Source organism: Eleutherodactylus coqui, chromosome 3 (genome assembly GCF_035609145.1).
Source record: "Eleutherodactylus coqui strain aEleCoq1 chromosome 3, aEleCoq1.hap1, whole genome shotgun sequence".
Taxonomy (NCBI): domain Eukaryota; kingdom Metazoa; phylum Chordata; class Amphibia; order Anura; family Eleutherodactylidae; genus Eleutherodactylus; species Eleutherodactylus coqui.
This window is the reverse complement of record NC_089839.1, coordinates 251927776-251939778: the sequence shown is the minus strand read 5'-3', so window position 1 is coordinate 251939778 and position 12003 is coordinate 251927776. Positions and strand designations below refer to the sequence as shown.

Genomic DNA, 12003 nt, shown 5'->3' with positions numbered 1-12003 from the left:
ACCATGAAAGGAGAAACCTCAGATCCTGGCAGTTCAATCCCTTACATGCCACAATCAGCGTAAGCAGATGACAGGGAGAGGGGGATCCTTCTGTCACCCATCAGTACCCCACAAGGTACCAATGGGTTCCCATAGCAGCCCTAAGCCTGACAAAGGCCTCCATGTCTGCCAGGCAATTAAGCCTATTAGACCCTGCCTCCCGCAGAGCCTAGTAGGATTCTGTCATACCCCTGGGACTGAAAAATTAGCATAATAAAGTTTAATTTAAAGGGGAAAAAAAGCTGTTTATAAAAGAACTTCACAAAAACCCTTTGTAAATTGATAAAATACTGAAATTATTGCATTCGTAAGGAATCAAACAATGAAAATGTTTAGCTCACATGGTGAACACTGTAAAATTTATTTTGAAAAGTATTGCCTAAATGCTCTTTCTGTATTGTTCACCTACCCCAAGAAATGCAATAAAAAGCAATCAAACTCACCTGTACCTAAAAATGGTACCAATAAAAACTAACTTTCCCCACAAAAAAGCAGGCCTTCAAATATCTCAGTAGCTGGAAAAATGTTATGGTTCTTACAATGTGGCGATAGACTTGTTTTTCATTAAAAATGTGTTTTCATTGTGCAGAAGTAGTTAAAACCTATACCAACTTGGTGTTGGGAAAAGAAGGGGATTGATCCCGCCTCTATCACCAATTTGTCATTAATTGACTAATTTAAGCGCTCCCGCCCCGATGACCAATTGTCACGGCAGAGCCTTGATCGATCACTCTAGAAGAATTGCAGTCGTTAGAATACAGGCAGATTTGTACCCAGCTTTCCCAGGGTTCTGCAAGCATGCAGAACTAAAGCTTAAATCACCCCCTGAACCGATCTAATGCTTCCAGCTCTCTGCAATACCCATACACACTTGCTGCCACCACCAGCTTTTTGTTTCCCAGGTAAGCTGGAACCAGGGCTAGGTTTTAACATAATCTTCGGAGATATGGTTTGTATTAAAACGGACAAAAGGTTTGTTTAAAAAATAGCAGATTTATTCTAGAAAAAGACTAGCAGTGCTAAATATTTAAATGTATACAAAAATATAGAGAAAAGGATAATACAGTGGAGATAAGGTTTACAGGCATACACAACAGACAGCACTTTAAAAGAAAACAAAGAAAAAAGAAAACAAAGATGCCAGATTTGCGATGTTCGGCCCAAGGTTCTGATTGTGCGGAGTCTGTGGACGCAAACAGGAAAGTCCATACGCTTTAGTGCACCCCTGACGGTCTGACACTAGGTCTTTCTGACCCCCACCCCCCCTCCAGTCTTTAAGGTTTCCCCAGAACACTACTCCCCATGCCCCCTCTGAGGTCATTCTGAGAGGGGTGGGGTAAATGCATATGTACCTGTGGGAAAGATCATAATTCCCCATTTCAGCCATATCTGAACTCCTTGAGTTTAGATGAGTTTTAATCAGCTGACCCATCCGATTCTGAAAATATAATTCCTTCCAGCTAGGACTTTCACACGACCAATTATAATCCTTATTAAGAGATTTTCCTCTCGGAGCCAGGGTGTCTGAGAAATATCAGACATGTCAAACCTCGCTGGCAGGGGGTAATTGACATCCCCCTGTCACTGGCTAACTTTATTGCCAGCCTGATTAAGGACTTCCTATGGCCACATGCATATTAGAGTTCACTTTAGATGAGAGGAGGGGAAGAGATGAATATTGAAGAGTCCACTCAACTTTTTCCTAGTCTGGAATCGTGGACAGTTGGGCGACAATGACACACTTGGTATCGCAGTAATTGTGTTGATCCAAATAAAGTTATGCTGGCTTTACTGAAAAGAGAACCTAAAAACAATGACAGAATTTTTAGGGGGTTTTACATCTGCTCCCCCGAAAAATTAGTTCTATAACGCATTACATGTACCCCAGAGCAATGCCATTAAAAAAAAATAATAATACTTGCGCCTTCATATGGCTATGTCAACGGGCTATGGCTCTTGCAATGCAATAGCTAAAATCCCTTGGTCCGTAGAGAAAAAAGTAGGCCCATCCCTGAGGGGTTATTCAATACAATCTTACACCATCCAGTGAAAAAAAAAAAAGCACTAAATGTTTAAAGAAGTCCTTAAGACTTTCTAATATTGATGACTTTTCCTCATAATTCATCATTAAATGATCGGGAGAACGCTACTCGGTGGGAGTCCCTGTCGTTCAGATGATCGCTGGGCCCACTGTCAGTGTAGACGGTATTGGAAGCAGACGGTGCTGTCTGTATTGCAGCAGCCCAGTTTGGTACTGCAGGCATAGCTCTCATTGAATTCCTTCGGAGTTGTGCCTGTAGTACCAAATTGGGCCACTGCAATGTTGAGAGTGCTATCTGCTTCCATTGCTGTCCTCACTGACAGCGGGCCTGATAATCAGCTGATGGAGATCCAAAGTGGTATCATTCAACTTTTACATGGGTGGCCTATGGGTGATGGATGACCTCCAACAGAAGCATCCTTTTCATCCATCCATTAAAAAAAATAAAATAAAATAAAATTTTGGTAAAGATATATAATACATTTTTTTTATTTTTTTAGCATGGGAGTCTGTGTAACTTGAGGCCAAAGGATGGCATCTCATATCATGCATTTTAGGATATGTTGGGTGCAGGCACAAGTTAAGGAAGAACACATCAATGTATGCATGTAGACACAACTGGTCCAAACCTAATGCAGTCATTGAAATTAATTTACTGACTGCCATGGGAAGGGATGACGAAGTCAACAGCTGGAAAGTATGATCACAGGCCCTGCTTATTTCCATTTTCTCTGATGCTGGCATTCGACCCTTGACTCTTGGTCCCTGAGTGCAGGAGGTTTCCGGAAACTGGTTAAGAGCGCTACATTTTCAGAATGCAGACAAATCTTTCCTGAACTGAGAGCTCTCATCATCATTGGTTACAAATAGAGATGAGCGAACGTACTCGTTTAAGGCGATTTTGCAATCAAGCACCGCTTTTTTTCGAGTAACTGACTACTCGGACGGAAAGATTCGGGGGGTGGCGTGGTGAAGCGGGGGGTAGCAGTGGGGAACAGGGGAGATCTCTCACTCAACCTATTTTGTTGCCCTTCACAATAGTATACTCTATATTGTGCCACACAGAGAATTGGTTACATTTTTCAGTGCAGGAATTCTGGTTTTCCTCTTTGCCAACAATACTCAGACCACCTACAAGGGAGGTCCACGTCATCGGGGTTGTAGCTCAGTGCTGGTCTGAGGAGTGGTTGACCAGTTCTCTCCCCTTTTCCATGTTACCTACTGGAATGAAGCATTACCTAAGTACTATCCATATGTATTATTAATAACTCTCCACTGAATATCCTATATGCAATGGCGGTGGAAAGATTCTTACCGTTGGAAGTTGTGCAAGTGCTATTGAATGATGGCAAAAATATCCTACATTTTTAGAGTCCTTTTCCTTCAACGTCTTTAAAGGACCTTTAAAGATAATAAGATGTTAGCTTTCTAGAGATTATTTTATGAAGCCATCCATTTCAAGTTGTTAATAAACCTATTCAGCCCACATTTCCTGACTTTTATACTTGTTTGCGTACAGTGTGCAGAACCAGGTGGATGAGGTGATTGACGTCATGCAGGAGAATATCACCAAAGTGATAGAACGTGGAGAGAGGTTGGATGAACTACAAGATAAGTCAGGTGAGATGAGATTGTACTTAATGCCCATGAAGCCAATAAAGCCTTTTAAGGAGTGGCCTCATAATGTATAATTGACAGCAGTAATACTTTAGGCCATCAGATGTATTCCTCAGGATAAGGTCCCATATAGCAGCCAAGACTTCATGCAACGCAGCACAATGTGTTTTTGTTGAGTAATTCCTGAGAATTCAGAATGTGCCTTTCCCATACAAAATACATAAGAGCTGGGAAGTGTGTGGGTGGCATGGAAAGGGTTAAGTTGTAGGTGGTTAATGGTCGTGTGGTTTACATAAAACGTCATGATCATTACAGACGAATAGTCCTTTTAACAATTAATTTGCTAGCTTGGCCGACTTGCAAGATGGCAGGACTGTTGGCTGAACGGAGGTTGCGACCCAGCCGAGTCTTTGCAGCGCAGCCGCTACTGCATAAGATCCTACCCTAATCCTTGGTGGACTAGACCTACAGTAGGTTTTTTTTTGTTTTGTTTTTATAATGTAGCCTATAGTTGCTCCTCCTTTAAAAAATTCTGTAGCAGAGTTGACCAGTTGGCTTGTTGGGCCTTGAGGATACATGTCCTATTAAAAGTTAACACCCTGTTGGCGTTGTACAATTTGTAATGTTGTTGAGTCCATAAGAGGATTTGCCTTAGACTTGTGCATGCAGATCTATAATAAAGTCCACGTTTTTTAGCTGTATCCTGGATTCTTTGGTTTTCTGCCTACTGAACTTTTGCCATTCTTCTTTTTTCCTTGACCCACAGAAAGTCTATCAGATAATGCAACAGCATTCAGCAGCAGAGCAAGACAGCTCCGGAGACAGATGTGGTGGCGGGAATGCAAGGTAATTCTTTTTTTTTCTCCTTTTTATAAGCAGAGTTTTCCTGTTCTGTATGTTTTTTTTTTCTTTAAAGTTTGCCGTTAGTACCACATAAATCTACGCATTAAAATTTGAATTCTACCAATGCCGAAATTAGGTTTCTTTTCACCTTTTAAAAGTAGATTGTCCTGGGATGCTGGCACAGCTAAAGTCGGTTGTAACATACTGTCACTGAAATCAATGGGAGCTGTGATTGTAATTGCAGGCCCAGCTCCCATTGATTTCAGTGAGAGCTGCGCCTGCCATTATGAGCGCCAGCCGCTACACAGGGGTTGGAGCAGTGCTTCCGCTCCGACCCCCCCGGTGTATCCTGGCGGGCACTGCCTGAATAACGCCTTTCAAGGCTTATGTATTTGGACCTATGAGGGGAAGGACTATCTAGTCAGTGCACCTAAACAAGCCCTCCAAACCGAACTTGCTACCAAACTAACTGTACATCTTTAGTGCACAAAACCTTTCCCAGTATTTCCTCTCTTCATTTCCTCGTTTCTTTTGTTCTTATTTTATCTCCTATTACAATCAGAACTAAGAAATATAAAGACATTTTCACAATGTATCGCCGGAGCTCAGCCCTGTTTCATCTTCTCCTTTGTCCTGTCTGCGGTAGGACGATAAGACTGAGTTCTGTACTTTAGCTAAAGTTTCCTAACTTTTCAGAATATGCTGCCATGTGTGTATACACGAGAAATCACTTTATTTCTGGCTATTATATGAATTGTATCCTGTATTTTCACCATTTTTTTCCTATTTCATCTATTGCTCAATTCTCAAAGGACTTGTGGGAGGAGCTGCTTATGTGTTGTGTTCTATAGACTGTACACAGAGAACTCCAACTATGGACAGAAAATTATGTAGAACAGTGTACAACAAGAGTGAGCAGTGGAGATGTGAAATCTGTAGCTAAAACACAGTATACAGTGACTTACTATTAGCTTGCGGGCAGTGTCTATGTGCGTGTCCCTTCTCCCCCTTCCCTTTGCTGTCTATAGAATCCAATGGGCACAATGACTCCTCTACTCCTAAACCCCTGATATAATCTCTGCATGTCTCCTGTCAATCTGTTGAGAATAGGCAATAGACAGCAAGCTAGGCGGGAGGGAGACAGTAATTCATAGTAATTTTTCAGCATAAAAACATCATTTTAGGTAAATAAAAGAAAATGGCAAATTTGCTAATTATCACACTAGCTGTCATATATGCACAGGTTGTTCGAGAAGTTAGTGACCAACTAAGTACCATCCCTCAGTCATTCACCAGCAGAAATTGTAACAGATCAGCAGATTACCTCCTTTGTTTTCAGTTGGGCAACACTCTCTCTTGCTTACTCTTCTCGTTTATTACCTAAAGCTAGACTCCTGAAATAAGGAGACTTTTGGTAAGGTAGACTTTGGGTTCATCCAGTTCCCATTCTGAATCTTCACCACGTTTTGAGGCAATCGATGATTAACACTGTTCATATGTTATATATTTTCCAGATGAAAGCAATTGTTGCATTGGTCTTCGTCTTCATCCTGCTAGTCATTATTGGTATGTATCATGAAAAATGTTTGTTCTGATGTTTTAATGGGGTTTTCCTGAACTAAACTATTAATAACCTAACCTGAGGATGGATCATCAATGGTTTGGTGGGGTTCTTCTGCTTGGAATCCCCGTCGATCAGCTGATTGAAGAGGCCGCGAGTTATGTGGCCTCTTCTCAGGTCAGTAATGTCATGTTAATTTGTCATGTGGCCTGAGAGCAGCTCCGTCCCCTTCAAGTGAAAGGAACTGAGCTGCAATACCGAGCACAGCCACTATACAGTGTATGACGCAGTGCCAGATATGAACTGAAGTGACAGCAGCACACGCCTGAGCACCGCTGGGACTTCAATCCACTATTGATGACCTGTCGTAAGGATAGGTCACCAATAGTTTACTCCCGGAAAACCAATTTTTATATGTTAATGTAATAAGAAATTGTATTTTTTCTTGAGCTACACCTAGAAGTAAAATTTGAAAAATTAATGTGATACGGAAAGGTATAAAGATTTCGCATAATCTAAAATAAGGGCTTTATGTGATCATCTTTACTTTTCTGATACGGTCTTGCAGCCTTTATGGACCATTATGTGTTTTATGGACCATAATCGGGATCTCCTCAAAATCTAGGAGTCTGTATACATGGGTGCATAAAATATGCACCTATTTGAAAAATGCAGTAGGTTCATCTGTTCTACAGATGTAACGTGACCGTGGTAGGCTATGGAGAGTGATTAAAAGATTGATGCATCAGTATATTGGCTGTATTTGCAATCATTAGTACTGTTTTCTATTGGACAAAAAATATGGCTCTCTTTCTCCTCAGTAGAAAATAAAGTGAATGAAAGCAAATACAGATGCAAATCCAAATGAAATACTACGGACTTACGGATACAATTTCATCCTTAATACGTCCGTATTACGGACGCTTACAAAAATGGGAAGATGGAAGGCAGCATTTCTGCAAGTCACTGTTAGACTTTTTAAACAAGTTTTGTAACAATGACTGAAAATTGTAAGCCAAAGCCAGACATCCTTACAAGTCTCCTCACACACCTTCTAGGTGCTCTCCTTAGGCCTCATGTCCACGGGCAAAATAAGAATTAAAATCCGCGGCAGATTTTAACTCTTCTCCCGCATGCGGATCCGCACCCCATAGGGATGCATTGACCACCCGCGGGTAGATAAATCCCCGCGGATGGTCAATAAAAGGGATTAAAAAAAAAATGGAGCATGAAAAAATCCAGACCATGCTCCATTTTCGTGCAGGTCTCCCGCGGGCTTCTATTGAAGCCTATGGAAGCCGTCTGGATCCGCGGGACACAAAAATCGGATTTTACTCACACGCTCCAGTTCTTCTCTTCGCCGCGGCGCCATCTTCTCTCAGTCGCGGCCGGATCATTTTGCTTCGGGACGGCGCATGCGCGGGGCACGTCGCCGACGTCATCCTGCACATCCGCCGAGCCGAAGAAAGAAGATCCGGCCGCGACGCAGAGAAGATGGCGCCGCAGCGAAGGAAGTATCCGGAGAGTGTGAGAGGTGAGTTAATTCTTATTTATTCTTATTTTCAGCGCTCATGTCCGCGGGGCAGGAGGGACCCGCTGCAGATTCTCCATGGAGAATCCGGAGCGGGCCTGATTTTTCCCCGTGGACATGAGGCCTTAAGGAGAAACAATACCCTTCCTGACCCATGTCAGTAGACCTCTCACTCGCCAAGCCAGAAACCTAAAGCACACCGATGAGGGGCAAAATGCTGCAGCAGTGTTTACAGGTTGCAATCAGCCGGTGGATGGGATGACTCGGGCTACTGCAGCCAATAACAGACCCCAGATCTGAGGTCCGTGATTGTCTGCAGTAGTCTGTGTCATCCCATCTACCGGCTGATAGCAGTCTGTAAATACTGACCCCGCTGGGAGAACGGAAGTGCAGTACTGGACATGCGGGGAGCTAGGAGAGGCGAGTATAGCCACTTATCATGTTTGGCCATAAGCAGCAGGGATCTTAAGAAAAAAAAATAATGTGGACAACCCCTTTAAAGAGGACCTGTTGCTTCTCCAGAACTGGTCCCAGCAAACCTTTTCATTCACTTCTGTTGGACTGAGGGAGATAGCGGAGCACATCAGTCGGCTTTCTCCATATACAGTGAATGTAGCAGTGGTCTCGCATCCATATCCCCATCCATTTACTAGGTGGGCTCCAGAGTGTGTGCAGACGGCATTACACAGTAATCTGATGTATGGAAACCGTCACCCAATGCTCTAATAATAAACCTCTCTTTATCCGACAGTTCCCATCATTCTGAAGTATCGCTCCTAACCATTTGGATAGGTTCCTGTCCACTCAGTCTCCAAATTCAGGAACTCTGTCTTCTCTTTCTGGAGTAAAGGGACCAGGTCAACATTCCTCATGGACAATAATCTCCTGAACTATGTTTCTGTCACTGAGAAAGAAGAACTGAAGTTCTTTCCTGCTTTTTCCTAGTTATTGTCTTTTGGTTGATTCGTTAACACAAGCAAAAAGTTTGAATTGTTGGTGTTCTATCTGGACAAACGTCTGCTGGGCCAAGCAATATATGTATACAGCATGAAACCACGAATGAAAGGGAGAATATATGTGTGTATACCCGTGTCTATAGATTCTCAACAAGGCTACCATTATTGGACACAACAGTTGGCAGCTAGCAGATGAGAAGATTTCAGCTCTTGCTGCCGTAAAGGCTTACTACTATGAGTAGTACTACACAGTCTAGGTTCAGCTGGGGTTCTCATCAGTCTACCTTCCCTTAACTCCTTGGTTTTGTTTGTTGCTCCACTTTTTATATTTTAAGGGGAATCTGTCAGCTGGTGTATACTACCCTATCCAAGCAGCCCGGTGTTGGTAGTCCGCCGCATGCGCGCTGTCGTCTTCACTGTTCATGAGCTGTTGACACTCTCCGCAGCTGATCGACAACTTTCTTCCCATACTGTGTATATTCAGATAGGACAGCATAGGCCTGCTGACAGAGGCCCTTTACATTTAGCACTTTATGATCACTTTTAATGGGCACAGTAATCACTAATTTATAGACCTTGCAGACCCGTTTTTAACTCCCTATCCATATATTGTATTTTAACAACCCCAACCATAAGAAATAGAAGTGCGAAGTTGGAAATCTAAAGGATTCTTCCTCTCGCTCTAATTGTATTATTGTGGCTGGAAGGAACGTACAATCTGCAGTGAATCAGCAGTAATTCCTTTAATAAGGCAGGAATGTCGCTGTGTAATCATGCACTGATTAGATCAGGCTTCTCCATTTTTGCTGACAACAGCCAGTAGCTCATGTTTTCCTTTAGTCCTTAGTTTAGGACCGCCGCAGATTTCAGCATTTCTTATTCTTCCACTTTTGTCCGATTTTTATAAATATATATTATATTTCACCTTCACATAAAAGCTTTTTTATTACCAGACGTTCTTAAAGGGGGTTGTACTGTTACCGGACATTTATTCAGTAGCATGAAGTGTCTTAAAATAACAAAAAGAGCAGTACTTGCCTTTCTTCTGGGCTTGGGAATCCAGAGCCGTTGCCCCGTCGCGATTGTTGGGGAAGATGACATCATCGAAAGTCAATCCGAGGCTGCAGTGTCTCCATTCTAGCATCATGACGCCCAGGATGTGAATACGGATGCCAAGAGAACAGGTGGTGAAAGTGGAAGTCACCTGACCGCTGCAGCCAATCAGAGGCTGCTGTGGTCAGGTGACTTCCACTAACCTAATCTTCCACAATAATCATTGTGAGTACAGCAGGGCAACGGCAATGGATTCCTTGCGGCAGAGGATGAGTAAGTACTGCTCTTTTTGTTGTTTTTAGACACTTGGTGCTATTGAATCAATTTTGTCCGGTAACTGGACAACCCCTTTAAAAATTGAGCTGTAAGTGGCCAGAGTTGTGCCACCTTCGTATTGCGCACAAACCACTTTGCACATGGATAGGGCGTATTACCACATAGATAGTGTAATTGCATAGATACGCACTAATGAAATTCTGACTTCTATGTTTTGTAAGCTCATGGAGAGGATCCCTTTGTCGTACACCTCGAAAATAACCAGCAGGTACTAACTCTTACCAAGTTATGGCACTTACTAAGAGAAGTGTGTTTGTGATATACAACATTACTGGTTCATGCATGTATTTGCTAATAACCCTCAATGGCTGCCGTTTTCTATTGGAATAAACTGACTTTGGTGCATCTATCTCCCTGACACTCTTAGCTATCAGGTACTTGGTGCTAATAGCAGAGACTGAGGCTTCTGGTGGGCACAGAAGCTTAGGAGACAAAGCAGATCTTCTACTAATTTGAGGTTATGCATTGGGTTTTGCTGAATTGAAGGGAATGACTTATAATGTTCTGTATAGTAAGTGCCATAACGCTGTAGAAGCTAGCTGGAAATGTGCTATAATGGAAAAGGTTGACTGATGAGAACAAATTTAATGTCCAGGGTTGCCATTCATAACACCCACAGAGAGATTGGATGCATAGCTCCTTTTATGATTCCCTATTAAGCCTGGACTAGTGTATACAAATCTCTGACTCTCCCTTCTGTGTGTTGTCTCTGCCGGAGAATCACTACTTTTGGGTCATAGATTAGTATTTTTTAGCAAAGTTGTACCCAATAGTTAATTTCTATAACGTGGAACAGATGCTGTCATCCTAAAGGGAAGCTTTTGTAAAGTTCCGTTTTTTTTAAAGGGGTTGTCGAGTTTACCGGACAACATTCCCTGTTCGGGTGCCACAGTGCTAAAAGAACAAAAGGAACTGTACTTACCCTTCCTCAGCCCCTGCAATCCAGCACTGTGACCTCGCTGTCCTTCCAGCAGTTGTTGTGGAGGATGACGTCACCGGATCGCTGCAGTCAATCGGAGGCTGCATTGCCATCATTTTGAACTCCGCGGTTGACGTCATCTTCCATAACAAATGCCGGGAGATCGGCAGCGCTGGATCGGAGGGGCTGAGGACGGATAAGTCCAGCTCTGTTTCTTTCAGCTTCATTGGATCTGTACAGGGAATGTTGTCCAGTAACTGGACCAACACCTTTCAGAAACTCCACAGATTCAGGTCCATTCTGGCCTATATCTGTTAGTCATGTGCTTACACTGTAACATTGTCCTTGGATTACTCCGGGGCTGAAGATTTCTCTGCTGTCTTAACAGACAACCATTACAGGCTGTGTGAATTATGGTGACAGTTGCATACTGATGAGTGGTTGGCACACTGAGAAATCTACATTACTGCACATTCCTGTATGTAGCATCATCAAGCCAATAATGTACATTTCTGCCACTATAAAACAAGATGGACATAGATTGCACTACATTGTATATGCTGCCAAACCCTCACATAGTGCCAGGCCGACCAGGAAACTGCCCATCTACTTGCTTATGTGTTAAACTAATCCCGTTGTCCCTTATTTACAGATACTGTATTTGCTATATCTTATGTTTGTATATATGTTTCAGATGTTAATAGTGCATTATGTTGTCTATTTATATAATTTATCCTATTACAACATTGTTTCTCTTCTGCTGGTTTGGCATTTATACAGTTTGTGTGCTTTTTTTCTTCTTCTTTGTGTACTTCTGAAAGTTGCACTAAGGGGGGATTTTGAAATTGCCTTACTACTTAGAGATGGTCAACATTGTGTTGATCAGTGCCAGATAATTTTACACAGGTTTACCTCAACTCGGTGCGGGGCAATTTAATAAATTTTTTGTTGCCCTTAGCAGCCAGTCACAGCACAGCTTTCAATTCAGATTCTGCTCTTTAAAATGACACCACATTATCAAATAACTTAAGCATATCTAATAGCCTCTGTGTCTCATCAATCTTGTAATGTACTTTAATTAAAAATGGATTTGTTTTACCACTATAA

General features: G+C 42.4%; 1 protein-coding gene across 1 annotated transcript in view; it reads left to right on the top strand.

Annotated features, from left to right (window-relative positions):
• VAMP4 (vesicle associated membrane protein 4) overlaps nucleotides 1-11671 on the top strand; it is a 28015-nt gene extending 16344 nt beyond the window's left edge. The window contains exons 5-8 of the mRNA XM_066597296.1: nucleotides 3600-3700; nucleotides 4464-4543; nucleotides 6055-6106; nucleotides 8384-11671. Of these exons, the coding sequence (XP_066453393.1) occupies nucleotides 3600-3700; nucleotides 4464-4543; nucleotides 6055-6106; nucleotides 8384-8412 (262 nt within the window). The 3' untranslated portion in view covers nucleotides 8413-11671. The remainder of the gene's footprint in view (nucleotides 1-3599; nucleotides 3701-4463; nucleotides 4544-6054; nucleotides 6107-8383) is intronic.
• The last annotated feature ends 332 nt before the right edge of the window (nucleotides 11672-12003 follow it).